The sequence below is a fragment of the Zonotrichia leucophrys genome, chromosome 1A (assembly GCF_028769735.1).
Source record: "Zonotrichia leucophrys gambelii isolate GWCS_2022_RI chromosome 1A, RI_Zleu_2.0, whole genome shotgun sequence".
Classification (NCBI taxonomy): domain Eukaryota; kingdom Metazoa; phylum Chordata; class Aves; order Passeriformes; family Passerellidae; genus Zonotrichia; species Zonotrichia leucophrys.
In genome coordinates, this window is record NC_088170.1 from 31,263,679 (window position 1) to 31,286,538 (window position 22,860).

Below are 22,860 nucleotides of genomic sequence, written 5' to 3' on the forward strand. Positions count from 1 at the left end.
GAGGGGAAAAGGAAATTTTCTTTTGACCTCAGATAACTATTATGTTTATTATTAACATCACAATAATATCCCATAGCTATAACCAGTTTATATTAGCCAAGGCACTGTATAAGATAGCAGATTGATTAAATCCCTGCCAAATGAAGATTACATACACTTTGAAACACACATACCTACAAAAAAAAAAAAAAAAGAAACAAAAAAGGAAATCTGTTAATTTTATTTCACCATAATTGGCAGATTATTTTAAAACCTTAACACTGTAATAATAAACACCTCTTGAGTGTGATCTCTGCTACTGTTATGTAAAGCCATAGGAATGTCATTCATTTACATCTCAACAGAGAAGTTGAAATATTATTGCTGGCATAAAACAAAAACACCATTAAAAGAATATTATTAAGGTTGTAGTGTCAAGCAATTTGAATTTTACAGAGGAATGTATAGACCTAGCTGCCACTTGAGACACTTCAACACATACAAAATTTAACTGACAATGAGCCCCAGAAACAACTACATTTTCTCATCTCTTGCCTTTCCAGCAACATCACCAAGGTGCTCTGCTTTCTGTCAGTTGATATGTGTTTTCTTTTCTGCCTAACACCAGAATTGTTCTTAGCTGACTGGCCCCATTAATATTTTGTTCAGGGAAAACAGGGATGTAAGGAGTATTTATACTGCACAGTGCAGGGATGCTGGAGGCAGATGTGATTGGTACACAAGTACAGTACATATCTCCAATCAAACCTACCAATTTTGGGGCAGACTTACTGCACAATCCTGCACCTCACAGACACAGCATCACAAATCCCATCCCTCCTCAGAGTGTGCTATGCTGTCCTGCTTGGCAGGCCTGGCAACCCAGCACCAAGGGCAGGCTCAGCTAAACTTTATCACTGCTAACTTATAAAGAAAGTTGCTCACGAAGATTCAGTTTCTTGGCATGTTCAATCCACTGTCTTCCAACAGCTCAAATCTTGGGCAAGAGGAGCTATTCAGGGGAGCAGCACCAGGCACATCTCAACACACCCTGACAGATTTAGAGTTCCTTCCTTCAGGCGCAGAAAGCTGAGGATGTTCAAGGAAACAGTAACAGATTTTGTTACATAGACAAAAAACAAGGGATTTTCTTCAGAAAAGAAGGGCCAAGTCTTTTAGGATGACATATTCAGAGGGATATTAATTTCTTTTCATCTTTTTAGACTAGCCTGAGGCATTTATATTCAAGTCCAAACAAGGTCTAGCAAAGCTGTAAACCTCTGAGAAGTTTCTTTCAAGAAGAATTGGTGCACATGAATAATAGGCATTTTCTACTCTCTGCTCTGAGAGCAATTTGCAAATATAAAAGATATTTTCTTCACATACAGAAGCCTGCAAAATTTCACTGAATCAAAAGACTTAAGTGAAGGACTGTAAACGTGTGTTAAAGCCTAATTTGTTGTACCTGATTTGTATTTAAGAAATCAGACACGTTTAATCTTTATTTATAACAAAAACATCCTGTGCAGAACCCAAGTGTTACTCAGTTCCTAATGCTTAAATAGAATATCAGCTCAGTGCTGGGCTGAATTTCAGACTAGATGAGAGGTGCCGTGCCATGTTTCTTCACAAAGAGCCAGGCTAGCCTAGAAACCCCTCAAATAAATTCATTTGGTCAAAATACTGACACAGAAAATGCAATTCAGACCACTGATAACACAGGAAATCCTAATCAATCAAGCAATAGTTGAAATCTCAGTGGTCATGATTTTATTTTTTTAATGCGAGTAGGTCCCTCAGATACTAAAATTCTCTTTTTTTATAAATAAGGAAAAAAGTTCTCTCTCACCACATTGAGATATCTTGACTTTCTACCTCTATATCTATAACATTACTGTATGCAGGGAAAAATGGAACTAAGAATCCCACTTACAACCTTAATGGTCACCAAACAGAGAGAGATAATGTCTTCAAGGGGTTCAAAAGTGGAACCGTAGACTCCACTGTTACACTGACTCACATCATTTGGTTGTCCAATGTACCTACTAAACAACCAACATGATTTCACAAATACTGAATACTAGTGCTTCCAGTCTGGCTTTGGTTGGATGTCATTTCCCAAAAACTGCCACCTTCAAACCATAAAGAACTTTCACCTTATTTGAACTGTCAGCCAGCAACATTTTTCAGATGGCTTCATTTGCAGATGGGAATTCATTTCCTTCAGAGTTGAGGTCAGCAAGAAAAAAAAGATGAAAAAACAGATTTCTGTAATGCCCCAAAACATGATTTTAACAGAAAAAACAGAAAATTAAACAGAAAATTCATTAAAATAAAAGTCTGGAAGTTAAGCAAGGACTTTTGGGAAGATGGAAGATCTTGGGACAACTCTGCAAGACACTTGTGTCCCTGGCAAAATGAGCAAAGTGCTTCACAATGGTTTCCACATTATGGTAAACAGACCTCCCATGTAGCATCATTTTGTGTGCTGGTATCTACAGTGCTAGAACAGCGTAGGGACTGGAGAGTGCCAGCATTTTCCTGCACATCCTGTGTCCTGGGGATCGCAGCTGTGAAGGAGAGCAGGGAGCACTTTCTGTTGCATCTCTCAAATATAGTCCTGAATGCAACATCTGTCATTAAGAAGTATTTCTTAGGCAGACTCCATACCCCCCTTTTCCATCTGATAATCATCTCCTTGTGTTTGTGGTAAGTCAACATCCTTCATCGTTGCCTTATGAGGAAAAGCTATGGCTGCGAGCACTGCAAAATTCCCTCAGCACTTGCAGATCCCTACGATAACAAACAACAGAAAGCATCTAACAGGGTTTTTTCCTTTCCTTACAGAGACAAGCACTTCGCTCAAAAGAAGGCAGCTCCCATACCAGCCTTCTCTCTGTACTATCTGCTAAGTTCCAGCACATGCTTCTCTCTCAAATTTGGCAATGAAAAAAGGAGACGTATGATGTTACACTCCATTTCTGGCTGTTGCAGGGTCAGGAAAGGGCAGAGTTTGTATAACCCAAGTCATCACACGCCATGAAAAACCACTGATGGGTAGCCCTTATTTCCTTTTGGCTATGAGGTGTTTGGAGCAAACTCAGAGACCTTTCCTGGATGCAGCATCTCACCGAAGTCCCAGAGTGTCCCATACGTGCTGCTGCACACTGGAGGGGGCTGGCCCCATGCTTGTGCTCCTGGGATAACTGAGCAATGCTGAGCACGCACACCCAGGGTCTAGGGGGGCACAGAATTGAGCTCAGCAATTTGTTCCACCGTCTTCACTCAGGCAAAGCTTTCAGTGATTTATAGCAGCATGGAGAGAGGGCTTAAGCTGTAGCTTTGTTTAAACGTTCATATACAATTGTTTTTCCTGGAGCTCTGAATAAAGTGTCATCATGCTTCTCAACAGGGAAAATTTTTGGATAAGCTTTTCAGAGAAGCTGAAGAAATGTTATCCAGACACAATTATTAAACCTGGCTTCAGTTTTGATGGCAGAGCTGCCTTTGTTGGACACATTTTCTGTCTTCCCCACTTTCCTCACCACTCCCCTCTCTTCAAATGGGGAGTCGGTGCCCTCTGACATTGGATAGGCCCAAAGGAAATGCTGCTTCCTCATGCCTGCCTTCTCTGTTAACAGCAGCTACAGAGAGAACCCAGGGAAGCCATGTGGGGCCAAATCTACACAGAGACAGGGCACAGAGATGAGAAATAATGTCATCTGCTAGGAAGTGGCAAGAGGACAGAAGTAGTGTTTTGTTACTTTTTCCTCTAAAGTATACCTTTCTTATAGCTCACTATAACTGACTGAGTCCATAAGACTCATTTTGTTTTTCACTGTGAAAACAAAGAGGAGCAAGCTGGCTTAAAGCTGGCAGAAAGATGAGCTGATACAGGAAATATGAGGAAAACAGTGAGAGAATAACAGAGAAAGAGAGGGTAAGAATACAAAGGAAAAGTTGGAACTATGAAGCTTAGAAAAAGACCTGTAGAAAATTAGAAGGCATAGGAGAAAGAGCAACATTAAAAAAAAAAAAAACACACAAGAAGGAATATGGGGAAAATTATGGCTACTACAGCAAAACACAGAGAGAGTTAAGACTTTTTCAAAGGAGGCATAAAGCAGTGTGAAAGGGTGTGAATGGGAAAGAGGAAATGCAAGAAGGGGAACCAACACAATGTTACATGTTGCTGTTGCATAGAAAATGAAAAGCAAAGTGTACACAAACACAAATGGAAACCTTGACCTTACCAGAGCAAATAGGACAGGGTGCCACAGGACACAATTTTGTCCTTTGTATTAAAGGTAGATGGGTCATGTGAGAAAGCTCTGATCATTCCTAAGAGAACAGATTTCCTTCCTAGAATCTCCACACTTTGAAGCATTTCCTTACCTCACATTACTACGTTATAATATGAAGAGGCAGGCTGTGATTTTGTTAGCTGCAAAGGGCAGACATTTCTCCTCTTTCCTCCTCTACCCACCAGGCCTGTCCCTACAGGCACAAAGGATTTATTCTTCCCTTCACAAATTACTTTACCAGCTGAGGAGCTGTAATAGCTGCCAAACCCCTCAGAAGTCTGAGACCTCTGCCCCATCCCAGCAAGGACTGAAACGAAACAGGGGACAGAGGAAGTGAATTATTTTGAAACAAGTGCTGGGGAGGGGATAGATGGAGTAACCAGGACATGCACTGCAGAAGCAGAACCCAGGCTGAGAAAAGCTGCAAGTGCTGATGTACGATGAGCCATTCCCTGCACCATGCTCGGACAGAGTTTTTTGGGAACCTCTGTTGCAAGGGTGAACATTGTGGGTTAGAGCTCTCATCACTTTTCTTCCTAACCCCTTGTAATTCAAGCCAGCCTATGACTGCCAACACTCCCAGCAAAATCAGTCATTGAACCAGGTTTTGGGTTGGCTCCACTTGTAATTTGGGGTTGCCTGTGACCAAAGTTGCTGTCACACAGTCTGGTTCAAGTTCAGCCAAGGGTCTGAAACAGCCCTGCTTTGGGCCTCACTCAAGGAAAAATCTGGAACAAGTTTTCAGCCTGACTGCTGTGTGTGTGTGTGTGTGTGTGTGTGTGTGTGAGCAAAGCTCCTCTGTGCTTGCTTGTCGCAAAAAATGATGAATTGCAGAAGTACCCATTTGGTGTTAGTCATTCTGTGCAGCAGGAAGGAAGCAGGAAGCCCTTGTGAGCATTAACTTTTCAAAGCAGTTTGCAGAAAAAGCCAAAGCTCTCCTCCCCTGGGCTGCACAGCCACATACTGATCTTTACCTCCTCACCTCAAGGGCCACGCAGCCACAGCTAACACTGGCAGCTCCTTCAGCGGAAGCATTTGCCCGGTGCAAACAGCTGAGGCATTTGGTGCCAGCCCTTTCCCTGTGCAAGGCGTGCTCAAAGCGGGGAGGGAAGAGGAGCCCTACACTTGCCAAACGGGAGAGGTCTGATTGCACTCAACAGGTTCAGTTCACGCTGTGACCCTGCCTGGCTTCCTGCTATTCAGATGTGTTACTTCCCCTTTGTGGTAATGGCCTGTGGCAGCCGGCCAGAAAACACTATTAATTTCAGAAGTGGCCTGACAACAAACCCATAGCGAAACGAGAGGAAGTGGCAGGGAGGCCATCTGTTAACTTCAGCAGAACAGTAGGGACGCAGCTATGTAGGTTCTACAAGGAAAGCAGATTAATAATCCACAAAGAGGAAACTGGCTAAAATTATCCACAGACCATATTAAAAAAAAAAAAAAAACACACCAAAAAAACCAAACAAGGGAGTCACTTGAGCTGCAGCTGGACAGGAAATTGCTAGAGCTGCTTGCAAATCTCCACTTTGAACAGAACAGCATAGGGAATGCCAAGAGCGGAAACCGTTCAAAACTGGATTAGCACAAGCCAAGTTTAACTGCAACCCACTTCTACTTTCACAGTTTATGCACTCAATCTAGGCCACTGCATGAGACACTGACTCACTTTTTTCCCATGTTTTGTTTGCATTTCATTTCACACACTTGCAGTTTCTAAAATTACTTCAAATGTGCTTTGGCTGCCAGGAGTTCTGCAGTACCTCAGCCGACAGCCCCAGCCCCTCGCTGTGGTGCTGCACACAGATTTTGGCACCACCCTGCCTTGGGCCAGTTATCATCAGGAAGGATGTTAATGAATATAAGTTGCAGCAGGAAGTTTTGCAATTGCTGTAATCCCCCTTTTTCCTTCTGCAGAGACAGAACTGCTCGAAGGGTCCAAAGAGGAAATGAGGTGACTAAGGGTATATATAGACTTTTCCTCCTTGCCTTCATTAAGTTGCAAGGTGGCTGAATGGCAGCAGAAAAATCATTTACAGGCTGCAGACTGTTGATGAATCTCTGTGAAATGAGTTCCTGCCAGACAGCTAAGCAGAGCATGAACCCATCTCCTGGCATCTGTAATAAGAGTGACCAGAATTCATAAACAAAGCCAGAAAACAACACCTCCTTACTCTAAGCAATAATGAGGAAAAAAAATTATGGCCCAGAGTCAGGTGCATCCCTAGTACAGCAAAGAGATGCTGGAGTATTTTGTAATTAACCTACAGGCCTTCAAAACCATTCTCTTCACCAAAGCAAGATGAGAATCTAGCACATTCACTGTTTATTCATTTAGGCACCACTGGACCAAAGGGGAAATCAAGGTTTTATTGTCTTAGGGGGATGCACAAAAGCCATTGAGAGCAATTATTGCCTTTAAACATAACCATATGGGTATGTGCAATTAACCACAACTACACAGAGGGGAAAGGGGGAACAAACCAGCCAGCTTCTCCATAACCAAAAATAGTTATTTATTTATTAATAATTTAAGGTTTTACATTCTTATAATAAATTCCATCTTAAAACTTTTACACTGTAGATTAGACTCTCCCTTATTGGCAACCATGTGCAGGTTCACTGTGCGTACACACAGGTACAAATGCTCGCACATACTTCCAGTTTTATACAAAAAAAAGACGCAAAATATTGCATTTGAGGTGAAGCTCCCTGAAGAATTTGTACAGAGGTAATGCACTGTTTAGCACATCTGAAAGTTTTAAAAAGTCATCAAAAATCTTTCGCATTCAAAGACAAGCCTCCTCCCAGATGATCTATTTACAAAAGGTAAGGCAAAAAATTAATTTAATTTAAATATATATATATGTGTGTATATATATATATATCATATGGAACCTACATCAAAAGCATGTGGAAAAAAAATCACCACAAGGAAAATAAAGATATATGAAAGAAGAGACTCTACTTCCTCACAAAACCTGATCTGCAAACTTCTTACCATTGCCATTTCTCCCTCATGGAAAGCTTGCTTCAATGAAATTCAGCATGCTGCAAATATATTCTTTGCAATTAAAACAAACAAACAGAGCAAAATTTATGAAAAGAACAAAAACACAGGTGTCCCTTGGATTGATTTCTTGAGTACATGTGAATTAAGAAAAAAAAAAAAAATCAAATAAATTTAAGGTTAAATATTTACATTGATCAAGTAAAATACTACCAAGCTCCTAGCAAACAAGTACTCCAAATTCACTACGCTGAAATCTCTTTCTTTGGCTCCTCTAAATTAAAACAAACGAACAAACAAAAATAACCAGTCTTCACTGAAGACAGAGATGTGTGTCACAGATCTGAGAGCAGAGGGCAGGAGGACAGTCCCAGCCCTAGAGAACACGTGCCCAGCCTGTCCAGCCTCACCCCAGCACACGGCAAGTCCTCGGACCGGCTGCTGCCCAAGCAGGGATGGACACGCTGCCCACCTGCTGCCCGGGGGCACCGCGGCGCTGCCCCGCGTCCCCTCCCTTCGCAAGAGCCGATGCCACACTGGGTAACCTTTCGTTGCCTGCGCTGGCAGCTGCCTGTTAACAGCAGAGGCCAGAAAAAGAGAAAGCTGCATTTCTTTATCAATGCCAAAGAGAAACCATTGAGGAGTGATCCCATGAAATGGACAGGAGAAGGGAGGTGGTGGGAGCTCACGTGGACTGCAAGGAATCCACCTGGAAGACGTTCTGGTTGGAAGGGGTGGTGAAGTACAGCTGCTGGTTCGGCACTCGGTTGTCACAGGGGCTGCTCAGTCCCAGAGTCCGCTCAAAGTCCAGCAGCTGACCCATGAAGTTGAAGTTGGGTGAAATGTTGGACTTCTTCATCTTGACAATATCATAGGCATCATTCATGGACAAGTTCAGCTTCTGCATGAGGTAGGCCACCGTCACTGTGACCGAGCGGCTGATCCCTGCTAGGCAATGCACCAGGACGCCGCAGTTCTTCCCCCGTGCTTCATCTGTACAAAGAGGCAGAGAAGGACACGTAAGACAGAGGGTTGGTAACTGATCTCTCAACACAAATGAGATTAGTATCAAGTAGGAAGAAAGTACAGTTCTGATCCCAGTGGACAGCAGTGCAACTCAAGAGTTAACTTTAGCGGCTTAAACCAGGACACGAGAGGAATCCACTCCCCCTACTACCCAAGTCCAAGAGCTGAGAAAACTAAGAATGAGACAAAGAGAGCAGGACACGCTGCATGACACTGTTTTAAAGGCCAGGTTTAAAAGACAGGCTTTTTGCCTGGAGATTTGCCTTTACATTCTTACAGTCCCCTTGCCCCAGCATGGAAATCCTGCAATATGTCACTGAAAGGCTTTATACAGACCAGCAGACTGCAAAGGTCTATTAAATTATTCTCCAACTGTTGTGCAGCTAACAATGGAGGTATTCAGGCATTTTAAAAGAATGAGGGAAGTCACAGGGGACAGCCCATTAGGAGGAACAGGATGTCAACATTGGTTGAAAATGGGTTCCTTTGTAATAGGAAATGCATTACAATGCCTGGAGATTAGTTTCTTTGTGGCTTCTAGCCCACATTTCTTCCTGCTAGGCTCAGATTACCTACATTCTCCACTATTACCGGTATCATTCAACCGGATTACAGCACAGCTTCTCAACAGATAATGCAATGCCCACCCCACCGCACCCCGATGGGGCAATTTGAGTCCTCCCCAAAACGAAGGAGAGTGCAGATTTTCACCAGAACTCCTTGGGCCCAAGGGTACAGATTTCCATCTGAGGGCTGGCTGACAGAGGCACCGAGCCCGAGAGGTATATCATTATTACCACGAGATTTAAATTAAACTCTGGCAATATATTTGCCAGGAATACCGCTTATTCATAACTTGCATGTAAAAGCTAAAGTTAGATTCCCAGATCGTTTCTTTTTATTATACTGCTCTTCAGTAACCTCAAGGAAAAAGGAAAAAAAAGCCCAAAAACCCAAAAGCAAACAACCCCAAAACCAACATCAACAAAGAAAACGATCAAATAGGCTATCGACCCCAGACTCATCTGCCCCCCACCCGCCACGAAATGGTTTAAGAGCCCCCAACATCCGCAGGGCTCAGTCCCCAGCTCCAACACAAATGACTCAAGGAGGAATTCCACAGCCAGACAAATTAGGTATGCCTGTGCAACCCTGCAAAGGTCGCTTACAATTCACGGGGACTCCTCAATAACCCCCCCAAACAGTCCCCGACAGCCCCTCAACTTAAGCCGGCTTTAAAATCAGAGAACGGGGCATGCTCCAGAGACGGCCATAAATGCTGCTACCGCTTCTCGCCCGAAATTCACGAATTCTGCAAGATACAACGAATTCTGCCTCTTGACATGTAGATGTTAGCAAGTAACCGGGTCTTACCTATAAATGAGATGGCCTCAGGAAAGAACTGAGACAGATTTTGGCTCCAGTGGTCAGAGATCGGGATCTGTTTGTACTTGAATTCACCGGCGTTTTCGAAGAGATTAGGCAGGTTAGGAGTAACATTCAAGATGTATTTAATGCCGAACTCTTCTAAAACATCCAAATTAGTGGAGTCCTTGGCACAGCCTAAGTAGAGGTAGGGTAAAATCTCCACCGGAAAGGAAGGCTGGTTGTTGGAAAGAGGGCTGCCATCGGAGTCGGTGGCACTATTGGGGTCTCTGTCAATGTCAGATTCAATGTCGGATGATGAATCGGAGCTAATTCGGAGGCCTCCCAAGCCCAGGACTGGCAAAGGAGGAGAGCTGCTGCTACACGAACTGTCTAGGTTAGTTTCACAGTGCAAGGCGAACTCGGCCTGGAACTTGCTAAAACCACCTGGAGAGAAAAGCAAAGAGGAGAAAATGCAACCTGATATAAGATGGCACGTTGACTTACTTCCCTGGTACAGCCCTGCCTGCAAAGGAGCGTCTGCTTTGCACCCTCTCGAGCTCCGGGAAAAAGAAGAAAAAGCATGTCACACTCTCCACGCAGCCAGACTAACTTAAAGGAAGGGTTAAGAAAATCGTCCGCTGCGGTGGAGGGCTCAGCACATCCAAGATTAAAGCTCTGTACCGCTTTGCCCTGCGGGGACCGCTGGAGAGGTATCTCGGCGGCAATTCCTTCTGCCAGGCTCATGCCGGAATCCCCTTTAGCCCTGTCCTCCCCACGCTGCCATAGTGATTTCAGACAGCAAGGTTTCTTTAAACAATGCGAGAACAAGGATGGGGGGACGGGAGGGGGGGAGAGGTGCGGAGCAGGGGGAAAAGCCCCTTTCCCAGTTCGGTGCTCTGCTGGCGCATCAATCAATCCCCAGCGCCCGGGGAACGCTGCAGACCGCGTCCCCCCTCCCTCTTACCCGGGCAGAGATCTCTCCCCCAACCCTTGGCGGCCCTTGGCGGCCCTTCTCACCTTCCAGATAAAATGCCTTGCAGCCTTCATCTTTGAGGCGCTTGAGGAGCAGCCCCAGCACGGACTCGCCGCCCGTGTTCTCGTTCCAGTCGCGGCTGTGCTCGTCGTACAGCACTACGGTGTCGGTGCCGCACCGGCGGGCGAAGCGCTCCCGGTCCTCCTCGCTGCTGGCGACGAGGGAGCGCAGGGGCAGGTTGCCCTTCTGCAGGCGCCGCAGCATGATGCCGGGGATGGCCACATTGATGGCCGACTCGATGTGGGACGACTCGTACAACTCCTGCGGCCGACAGTCCATCAGCAGTAGCCGGTCGTTGCCCATCTCCAGCTGCTCGTTCAGCCACGCCACGGATTTACTAATCGCCATTTCCGACGCGAAAGGGACGGGTCTGAACGTATCTAGCATGAGGAAGGACGGGGGGAGCGGAGCGTGCTCTGGAAGCGCCCCTCTCTCTCACAGAGGCATGCGGCTGGCTGGGCGGGCGGGCTGCACCCCTCTAACTCCGCACAACTTATCTCCCTCCGCCCCAGGAAAATGAATCACGCAGCTCCCCCCGCGCCGCTTCCCCCGCGCCGGGCGGCGGTGCAGTCACGGGGAGGGAGAAGCAGCCCCGGCCCCGGCGTGTGTGCGTGTGTGTGTGTGCCTGCGTGCGCGAAGCCAGCCTGCCCCGTCTCCTCTTTTTTCTGTCAATGAATCCCTGAATGAACCTGCCTAATCGCCGCTGCAGCCCGAGCCCTTGGGCTTTTCCTCCGCCGCGAGTGAATGAAATCCAATTAACGCGCCGCCGAGCGGGGCTCCCCGGCTCAGCATGGAAGCGCTGCTGCGGCGGTGGCGGCGGAGCCCCTTGCCTCGCGTTCCCCTCCTTGGCTGGGCTGTGCTGTGCTGCCCCCGGGCCGCCCGCAGCGCCCCTGGGCCGCGGCCCCGGCAGCCGGCGGCTCCTCAATGGGCAGCAGCGCGGCTCCGCTCAATGGATACATTCTCCGCCGCAGCCAATGGGGGCGCGCGGAAGGGGCTGTTGCCGCGGCGACGGGCCGGCTGGAACAGGTTGTGTTGATGAATCGTTAATGAGTTTGTCATTCACAAAAACGGAAAGGAATTTCCGCTCCGGATAAGCCGAGTGCAAACAAGCGGCAGCCGCGGCGCGGCGGGCGGGGGCGGCGGGGGCAGGTGAGGGGGCGCGGCCCGGCGCTCCCCCCCTTCCCTCCGCCGGCACCAGCCGCGGGGCGGCCGTCGCTGCCGGCGGAACTAATGGCACTTTTTCTTTCCTCTCCCTCCCTTCTCCATATTTTCACTCCCTAAGTCATACCCCGCGGGGGCCGTGTTCCCCCCAGTTCCCCCGAGCTGATCGTGGCCCGGCTTTTCATTAGGGCGTTCTGCGAATCCCATTTTTAGGGAGGCGGGTAGGCTCTGTCCTCGGCTGATCCCTACGGGGGTGAAGAGTAAACCCCGAGCTAATCTCTTCCTACGCGGTCCGGCTTTATTCGCTGCACGCAGCGCAGCCGGGGAGCCGGCCCCACCGCAGGGACATCCCGCGGGCGCTCCTGCTGCAGCCCGGCCGGGTCACCCCGCAAACGTGAGCAGGGAAAGCGGCCCGGCCGGGTTACCCCACAAACGTGAGCAGGGAAAGCGGCCCGGGCGGGTCACCCCGCAAACGTGAGCAGGGAAAGCGGCCCGCCCGGCTCCTCCAGGTAGCCTGAGACTGAACGGGGCTGGCCCGGCCGCGGCTGAGCGCGCCGCAGCGAGGAGCCCGCAGGCAGCCGCGGGGCTCGGGGGCCGCCGGCGGGGCGCGGTGCGACCCTCGCACCTGGCAGCGCCCGCCCCGGCCGCCGCACCGGCTCCTCCTGCGGGCGCGGCCCCGCCGCCGCCGCCGTGCTGCGCTTCCCCCAGGCCGGGCGGCGGGCGGAAGGGCGCCGCGGCCCCGCCGCACCGGGAGGCGGAGGGCAGGGCCGGGCGGCGGTGCCCGTCGGAGCGGCGCCGGCGAGCAGGGGACGGAGGCGACCGGGGGCCCTGGGCTGAGCCGGGAGCTGTGGCTCCAAGGTGCGGGTTAGCAAATGGGTAAGAGAAAAGCGAGGAGCGACAATAAATCAGAAGCCTGGTCTAAATGCTAATCCTGCCACCAACATCTGCTTTGAAGTAAAATTGTCCAGGAGAGGCTAATCTCTCTTCCACTACTATTGCCCTTCAGGGCTCGCTGTTTTTAACCTCGGCTGAAGGAGGTTCTTTAGGTAGTGAGTGGCTGGAGAGTGTGACCCTGGGAACAGATAGTTGCATGGGCAGTGCTGTGTGTTCCACAAAGAAAATACCCGTGATGTTAATTAAGGTTGGCACATCAGTCGCTGCAGTTTCCAGCAAGGCTGACACCCAGATGGCATTAACGACATCCTCCCCAGCAGGGATTTTGAGAGGATCCCTTCTTTCTACCACTTTTTCAGAAGCTTAAAAGTGGGACTGAAATATTACACAAATCTTATCTCGCCCCCTTACTCATGAGATTTCCTTGAACTGATGTTCAACTCACTGGGCACACCATACACCCTGTCCCATGGCTCCGCAAGGGCAACTTGTCCAGCTCACCTTGCCCACTATGGACCTCTCTTGTGAAAGACTTTCCACCCTGTTCTTACCAGGTGCTTCATTTACTGCTCTGAAATGTTCAGAGTATAATGTTTAAATGTCCAGAGCAGTGGCAGAGCAAACTAGAAAGCAGAAGCCTTTGGTTTTATGTATTTAAGCTTTTTTTTGGGGGGGATACCTGCCTAGTAGTATAAAAGCACTATTACAATATGTAATGATAGCATTTAAAGATATTTTTTACCTTTAATACTCTTAGTTTTGAAGAAAATACTATGAATGTTCGAGGGTAAGTGAATGAAGGCATTAAGATGTTAGATGAAGCATACTCCAGAGAGTTGTATTTCCAAAGTGGAGCTGGAGACAAACTTGTAGTGGTGGTAGCTATAGTCTGCTCATTGCATGGCAGGAGTCTGAGGGTTGCATTTGGTAATCTGGACTCAGGCAGGAGATTTTGCACTGCAGAAGAGTTAAACTGGTCAAATACAAACAGCACCCTTTGAATTTGCAGTTATACCTCCCTCAGCACACACAGCTGAAGAACTCTAAAGGAGAATGAGAGCTATGTACCGCCTTGTTGTCTTTCTGTTTGCATGGATGTATGCACTCCCTTTTCCTCTTTCTGCCTGAACCACTCTGTCCTGTCAGCCACTGAGGGATGCTGGAGCAGATTCAGTTAACCATGCTACCATCTGATGCTTTGTCAGAGACCAGATGTACAACCCAGGCTTCATCAAGAGACCAATTATCCATCAACTTCCAGAAGTTTTTGTAGTATCTGAGAGTGAAAAGAGCCTATTCCTGTCAGCCATGATCCTTTCATTCACCCAGCCTCTAGCAGTTAGGTTTCCAACTCTGAAATGTTTATTTTTGGATGGGGAGGGACATTGTTTATTTTTTTATTTTTGTTTATTCACTTCCTTGTCTGCAAATAAGACTTCTTCAGTCCAGCTCTAAGCTTATTAGTAACAAACAGCCTATTTTGCTGGCTTTTGGATCCCTTTGCTCATTTGTAGCATGTGTAGGGGTCCCAATAGATCTACATGAGTGCTTATGACCTGAGCTTCTCTTGGCCAGACATGTCAGACAGGAGCATTGCATGAATGACAATGATTAAAATTTAGTTTTGTTTTGCCCAGTTCCTTCATATCTCTCCCTGTAATGGAAGCCTTGGCCCTGAATTAGACAGACAGGCTATCTACATAGTGTAATGGGAGAGAGAAGTACCAAAAAGGCAGGTATCTATGACATTTTGAAACCAGGCCAACTGGGTCGCTCTGAGACACTCCACAGTCTGGAATACTAAGGCAGCAATGTAGAGGCATCCTCAGAAGACAAGGAATTGATGAAGTTTCTTCTTGCATTAGACATCAGGGATGAGATTTTTTTATATATATATATAGGTGCTTTCTTCCTCTAAAGATTTAGCTTCATGCCTCTCTTCTACTTAATTGAAGCAGAATTTTATGGGAGTCTGTCTTTCTATGCCACTGATGATCTGAACCAGAATAGCAGAGACACCTTCTGAATCTGCAGTGTTAACTTCAGGCAAGCAAAGAACACTCTGGGACTGCCTGCTGGAGAAGGCCAAGGAGCATAACACATGCTGGCATCGGGATTTGGGTGAGATGCCACTTCAACTCAACTCTGGAAGTGCAAGAGCTTGGAAAATGTAGTCAAGACAGGTTTCTCCACTGGCAGGTCATACTTAGGTGTGAATTTTGAGGATCATGACTATCAGCTTTGATTGAACCAGCCTGTGATTCAGCTAAAAAGTCATTCAGCTTTAGATGCTGGAAGTTAGAGGTTCACATTTTAACCTACTTATTTCCTCTTATCACTTTCAGAAGGTCTTCAGAGAGGACAAACTGCACTCTTGAACCGCTCAGTTCCCTTTGCTGTCTCTAAATTGTGCCTGGTGGAACTTGTAATTGTTTTAGGTGGAACATAAAAGCCTGTACTTTTACATGCTTACCTTGCAGTCTGTGATTCTCACCTTCAGGTTTACCTCTGAGTCCTTTATACTTCTCCTTTTATTTTCAGTAAAAGTGAAAAATCAATGTATGTCTGTGTTGGTTTCTGTGAATGATCTGTTTGAAAATAGAAATACACAAATCATCCCAGACCAAATTGTCTATAAAGTGGAATACCACTGGTGTAAGAGTGGTTAGTGCAAGGTGTCTCAAAGGGGGAACAAAAGTGTCCTATAAAACATTTTTATTTGTGTAAAGTACAAACAATTTATGGAAATGACATTTAACTGGTTATTCAATGTCCAATTATTCACATCTAAAATAATCCCTGAAGTTGGAGAAATAAAACACTTGAATGACTCCATTTAGGAAATCCTTTTGACTCAAGTGCTTTCCTTGAAACAGCAAATAGCTGGATGACTTCAAGCACACATTTAATTGTGCCTTGTAATAAAGTAATGTAATTAGCAATTACTTAGGAATGATGCTTTAAAGTACTTAACAGCTACCACAGACATGCATTTTTTTAGGAGGACTCCTTGTGGTATAAACAAGGCTCCCTTCTGAATGCAGCTCCTGAGTTCTCCAAATTGTTCCTTAGGGTGTGCAAAGGTGAGCAGTTCTGTTTGACAGCAGATCACTGCTGCCTGTTGGATTCTCTTCTTAGAGGATAAAACTAAGCTTGTAGAGGGCAGTGCAAGGCACACATTTAGCAAGACTTGCAGTGTATTGGCCAAGTACAGAGGCAAGTGCTGTAATATTTTTTCTTCTTTTTTCCCTTCCCACCACATGCTGCCATTGCTAGTGACACTTTTGGTGGCACTGACCTGTGTATTACTTCACAGTGATTTACAGTCTTCTGGCAACAGAAACATAGCACAGGTGGGCAGCTGTCTGTTAAAAATAATAAACATGAAGAGAACAGAAGGCTACGTGTCTGCACACTTTTTTATAATTACATGCTAATTTGATAGCTTTCAAATTAAAAATGGACTGTATAATAGTGGCAAAAAACAGAAGACTAAATTATAAAAGCAGACTAAATTATAATTTAGCAGACTAAATTATAGAAGTTGTACTGTGTGTGTGATTGCATGAAAATACAGATGCACCATTATATTTGGTGGCAGTGATTAATAAATTTGCTTACTGGTTGGAATGTAGATTTATATGGTTCTGTTACCTTAGCTAAGGAATCAAGCAATTCCTATCTAAAACTCCTGATCCATGGTACAGAAATATCCTGCTATTTGTATACAGACAGCAATGTGCTTATATTATTTCTTTGCCAATACCAAAGAGTTCAGTAGTGTCCAGAGAGTGTTTTCATGTTGTGCAGGCTGGTGTTTCTCTCTGCTGTTGACTGCTGTTCAGTGGCAGCCTGTATCACACTGTACTGGGCACATGCATCACACCAGATGAGGCTGCTGAGAAAATGCTATAATCTCTTTAAAATGATGCTCATTTTGATTGAAGGGCTAGCTAGGCACTAACATGTGGGCTTACCTGGGGAGGCATAGTGCTGTCACCAAAGGATGTTCCTTCAATAGCACAGTCCCATTTTCATCCTGTTCACTCATCCTACAAGGAAGCAAACCTGACAGCATCAAGGAAGCGTGGAAAGCAGCTCTCTCTCCCCAATGCTAAAGATTTATTTTCTGTGTCTGCAAAATCCCCTGCTACCAAATCTCTCTGTTCTGACCATGGGAATAAAGCCTGCCCCTGGGATGACTGAAGGCTTGTTCTAGACCATAAAAAGAGTAAACAAGGGCTTCGTTTGCACAGTGCAGGGTAAATCAGCTGTGCAGAGAGCAGAGCAGGGACAGCAAATTACGTAAGAAAAAGATTTTCATCCTGGGACAGGCATATTCAGGAAAAGAAATGCTATGCAGCTATCTTATATTTTGTTCCCAAAGAGAGGCAATTAGTAGTTCAACTAAGGCATGAACAATTCAATTTCCGCTGTCTGTTTTCTATACAGCCACTGAAATGTGTCCTGGGGACCCCGTGGAGCTGAGCACAGTTTGGCTCCAGGATGTCACAGGGGGAGACACATGGACAATTATGCATCCTGACACCTGCAAACTTCCATTTAGCACTTCTGCTTTACTCTTCACAGATGAAAAGTCCCTCATGGAGACTTCTCCTGGGCCAGGCAGGACCTGCACCAAACCAGATTCATACACTGACAGAGGCAGGAGTTTCCTTATTACTGAGCCTGGAGCTTTCCCTTGTGACCTGCTGCTGTCAGAAAAGGCTGGTAAAAGCTTGCTGATGGCTAGACCCAGGCATTAAAATGTCCTACTCTGTTTCAAAAAAAACAAAGGACTCAAGTCACAGGCTAAATTTGAAGTGCCCATAGTGCTGTCTTCCAGGAGGTGGAATGTGATATAAGTCACACAAACCTTTCTGGTTTAGTTTGTTACAATTTGCACATCCATTCCCCCCAAACAAACAAAAACCAGACAAACAGACAAACCAGAATATAAAAACAAAGTTGCCAAACTCCAGTGTCAGTCAGTCACTACAACTCCTACATCCCATAGATCAGATAGGCTATTTCATTTGGAAGCTTAAGTGACTTTAGTTGATAGGAGAGGGAAACAAGTAGAAGGAACTTTATGTAACTAGAACAAGTGGGGAAAGGGTAATGCCCTAAATTTGGAGCAGTATTACAGATGTTTGGGGCAATGTTGGGTTGTTTACATTACTAGAAAAGTATATATTGAGGGAACAGAGTCCTTTAGAAAGGCATACATCTCAAGGGAAGCCATAAATGGGTGTGGTAGTTCTTTGGTTCAGTATTTAAGAGCTTTGCAATATAAAATATACCTCAAAGGCTGGGTGTGTACAAAAGCAATCTCTGCAAATGTTGGCAAGACAGTTACTGTTGTCAAGTTTATTCTGGCTTTAGTATGCTTAGGTAGTTATGAGGACTTAATAGCAGAAGTGTCACATCCAAATACCAGGTCATCACTGGGTATGTCAGAGCACAGTGACATGATGATTACAGTACTGCTCATGGTCGCAGTTTTTGTCATTTATTTGGTACATTGGTGTCACCAACATACCACAAAGGTAAATTATATTAAAATACTGCTTTCTCTGAGTAATTTTGTAGCAGAACTCTAAAGCATGAACCATTTTTGCAAAGTTTCCTATTCTGGCTAAATTGTGTGCACAGATCTCTGTTCAGGGGTTTGCAAGACACTGTTGTAGAGACACCTTACAGCCCTGTGCTTCCCAGTGGTACACTGGAGCCTCCCTGCTCTTTCTTAGAGATTTTTTTTCTGGTAATCATTGTATATATTGGTTGGTAATTTTCTTTTTGCTTCTAGTCCCAGTTTGCAGCAATCTGCTTCATTTCATGTGGCAGTCCCATCAGATCAGAGAAGTTAAGCACTTCTGGATCACAATAGAATTTTAATGGGAATAAGAAAAGTGCAGGAAGCAGCATTCAGTGGTTACCTGCTCCCTTTTTAGACTGCAGCAGATTTGTGCTTTATCACAGGGTTATGATGAGCTGCATGGAGTCATGCATGCATGCACTTTTCTTCAGATAAGAAAGTTTATGGCTAGCTGTGAAAACTGGGTTCATGAAGGTGAATGTTACACAGCAAGGAGGCTAAAACTAAGTGGGTTGTAGGTACAATTACTTCTGTATCGTGTTTCAACAAGGAGAATCCTGCAGACCATGGCCAGGTGCATCTAATCCCAGCCTTGCCCTTGTATGGGGCTCAGGCAAGTCTTTGGAGAGTAGACACTGCCTGCAGTACTCCCATTTTTGGCTGCTTCCTCTGTGATTGGTGGGCAGGATTCTGAAGATATGGAGGGGTTTGGGTTTTCTTCCCAGAGTGAAGTGTAACTTTATTTAATCAGGGAAATCACATTAGGATTATGCTATGGATGATGTATCCTGGATGGTTTGGTCTTCAATACGTAGATGAACACTCAGTGAGTCAGCCCTGCAATTTTTGGTGGAGTAGGTCTATTCCGGTGTGTGGGTGTTTGCAGAACAATTACGTAAGTGTCAGGGTAACGAGGAACTTTTGACATTTCTGGCAGCTTAACTGAGTTCTTTTCAGTCAAAAATATACTAATTGTTGTTCTCTTGCATTAAACACACATCATTGCCTTAACTGGATTTGGGAGGCTTTTTTTTTTTAAGCATCAGTTGTCAGGGCAAGGCACTGGAGCAGTTTTATTCTTGAGAAAAGAGGAGATTTTTCACTGCTAGAGTGAGACAAACATTTATGAGAACAATTTAAATCATGTAAGAAGGTGCGAAAGTTGATATGCCATATGCCTGGAATTTACTATGCTAAAGCTAATTACTGCCACTGAATGCAAGGGCCCATCAGTATTTTCATTACACCCACCCTCAACACCTTGTCTTTTCTTCTCTTTTTTTTTTTTTTTTAATTTTTTGAGTTTTAGTTTGCCAGGGTTTTTTGCCTATATAATTTTTCCAGTGGAGAATGATGATGCAGCCTCCAAACTGACCCTTGAAATATGTGCTATATTCAAGGTGAGTAGGTTCAGTACCCCACTGAAGAATGGTGTTGCAAAGGCAACTGCTTTTCTACATGTATTGCAGAGGGAAAGAAGAACTGGTTTGTCTGCCAAGATCAATATAACAAAGTCAGTCAGACCAGGTCAGTGTCCAAATGACATTTTCAGAAAGGATTTCTCTCTGGAGATTAAATATGAAATAAACAAAAACTAGTAACTGTTTTCATTCTCATTTAATCCAAACTGTGTCTTTGGTACCAAAACCTGTAGTATAACTAGTCAATGGGATTTTATTTTTTTAATCTGGTTAAATATGAAATATTTCAAATTATCATAATCTTGATATACTGTCTCTTCTTCTACATGGAACAATTAATGAGCCAGATCACTGCTCTGAATGGTGTTGAGCATCCTGCTGACATGCCTGAACATCTAACAAAACAGCATTTGTCAGTGGATTTTGGAGAGTCAACTGTCTGCAGGATGTTTTTAATTTTAAAAAGTGTATTTCCTGAAGTCAGTCAGGGAGAGGGACTCTGTTGCATGCTGGGTACAGCATGGTTCAGAGTGAGAGCAGCCTACCAGCTTTGCTGGTGCTTGTCCACACTCAGTGTATTGGCTGTGTTAGCAAGTCCTTACTGAGGCTAGAGGTATGTAAGGTGAGGATTCCACCAGTGACAGTATGTGGTGAGGAATCACCAAAGAATCTGAGTTCTTTGGGCTCAAATCAATACAGTTTTGGCCAGGATTTTTTCTAATTAGTGAGGACAACTTCAGCCTAGATATTCTGTCTTAATGATGGATACATTATGTGAGGGTAATAATTGGATACAGGGGAGCATGTGTGTTCAGAGGGTTTGATTCTCCCCTCAGAGCAGAATCAAAGTGTGAATCTGAAGTTGCTGCAACCCCATTTGCTTCCCCAAAACAGAAAATTCTGCAGGTCTGCAGCATGAACTGGTTGCTTTATATTGCTTGTAGTCTGCTAGAATGAAGGGATTCATTGTTCTGGTGTGTGCAGGAGGAATTGCTTGAATCCAATGAGCAAAAACAAAGGAACTCTCAGTGCCTCATATTTCTTCCCCAGGATTTATGCAAAGAGGAACCAAGTCTTCTGCATTGAGATTTCGAGATGAGAGTGCTCTTCACTTTAGTTCAGTGCCTTCAAGTGCCACCCCTGTTGATTCATGTAGTTACTCAGAGAAAACTGGAGGCAAATAAGCATGAGTTCTTGCATTCAAAGGGCTCTCTACACTCAGTGATAAAATTAATCTCTTTTGGATTCAGAAACAGACTAATTATTTAAAAACAATTGCTCCTCCTCCTTTAAATACATCAAACTCCTGATGCTTCTGCTATTACATGTGGACAAGAAGTGTTAGAAACAGGTAGGGAGGGGTCACCTACCTGTATCGCTCAGCTTCAGAGCAACTTAGAAATGTACGACAGGGATTTTCTTTGAACCATTTTGTTAGCTGGACTTTTTTATTTACTGAAAACCTCCAGAGGTAAATGTACAGTATTTCGTTATTAGTTGGTAAAGCTAAGAGATACATTGTTACGGGAGAATACTGATTGCTACCTGTTAATCATCCCTCTCTATTGAGGACATGACATACCACCACATCATTTTGAAGCCATTTATCTCTTCTGAGTAAGACCATCAGTGGTGTTACTGCTGATTTTCAAGCAAGGTTCAGCTGACATAGCAAGACAAAAGCAATGCCTGGAGTAGGACCTATGGTGTGTGTTGATTGTCTTTTTGCTCTTAAAAGCAAAGCCTATATTGATTTTGCAACTGAGACCCTGAAAAAAATATATTGCCTATTACTTTAGAAGGTAAATGAGGCCGAAATGGCCGAGAAATTAACCATGGACTTTTTATTCTCAGGGTTTGGAATTGATCAGTCGTTCTGATTGTCCATTAAGCCGGGTTCAGCACATTGCCTTTGGAAAGAAGGGGAAGATGAACTTCTGACCACAGAGACAATACAGATGAGACAGGAAAAACAAGCCAGAAGGGTCAGGTCCAGCTGATTGACAGATTGAGGTCCAAGCAGGCATTCCAAGTAAGGCAAAGATGACCCCAAAACCACCCCTATGCCAACAGCTGCCCTGTAGACTTGTACAGGTTCAGCCCCATGTCCCTTGTCTCCTTGCCTCCCAAATTCCCACGTGACCTTCATACTCAGGTCTCCAAAAATGTGAGACTGCCACTATTCAGTATGGATTGAACAGTTTGCCTGTGAGCAATTCCCAGGCATCTGAGGTGTGTCCTGCATGGCCTGTTGTGAGGCACAGTGATGGGAGGGCTACGTGTCCTGGCGAGCAGGGAGCAGCGCTTGCTGAGACTGCTCTTGCCTAAGGCCACCCCTTAGAGCAGGAATATGTTTGGGAGCAGTCAGGAGACTTTCAGCTCACTAGGGTGGTGTGGCTGAGGACAAGGAGGAAGGAGCAAGGTCTAGACACAATGTGGCTGCCAAACTTGAGAGAACAGCTCCCCATGAAAAGTGCTGACTCTGCTCTCTCTGAGAACAGGTTGCTCATCGGGTGTGAGCTCTTTCTCTCTTGGGGAGAAAGTGCCTTAGCTGACATATTCTTAGATAGAGACTATTTTCTCTAGCTCTGTAATTTGCCCAGCCAGGCCATTTGTTGGAACTCAAAGTGTCTGGTTTTATTTCTGCTGCTGGGTGAGAGGGCACCCCACGCTTCTTCATGGGCATGGTCATTTAGAGGAAGTAAGAAATGCTTCTTGAGAAGTGGCAGAAGGGACTTTTTTCTGACTCCTTTCCTGCCCTCAGGTCAAAATAAGTTTCTAGGAAGCAATTTATTGTTGTCAGTTTTGGGGTTTTTAGAAGACACAGCACTTCTAGGAGCTCACAGTCACTGTATACTTGGAAGAGAGAAGATAGGTGTGTCAGATAGGTGTTTCAGAAGATGGATATATTTCATTTATTCAAAATGAATTTCTAAGATTGGTATGTCAGAGATTTCCTCCAAGGATTTCCTTAGCACAAGGTGCATGTTTTTCTGTAATTTCACATATGTTGTCAGGACCTTCATAAGAACATGTGGGCTATACTTGCTATGAAGTGTCCCTTG

At 45.2% G+C, this 22,860-nt stretch overlaps 1 protein-coding gene across 1 annotated transcript; it reads right to left on the reverse strand.

Moving 5' to 3' along the window:
• Positions 1–6,775: 6,775 nt before the first annotated feature.
• DUSP6 (dual specificity phosphatase 6) lies at positions 6,776–11,238 on the reverse strand. Its single transcript, XM_064702037.1, has 3 exons — positions 10,705–11,238; positions 9,694–10,131; positions 6,776–8,286 (listed from the first exon to the last, which is right to left on the reverse strand). The coding sequence occupies exons 1-3, from the start codon at positions 11,105–11,107 to the stop codon at positions 7,979–7,981; spliced, it is 1,149 nt and encodes a 382-aa protein (XP_064558107.1). The 5' UTR covers positions 11,108–11,238; the 3' UTR covers positions 6,776–7,978.
• Between the last annotated feature and the right edge of the window lie 11,622 nt (positions 11,239–22,860).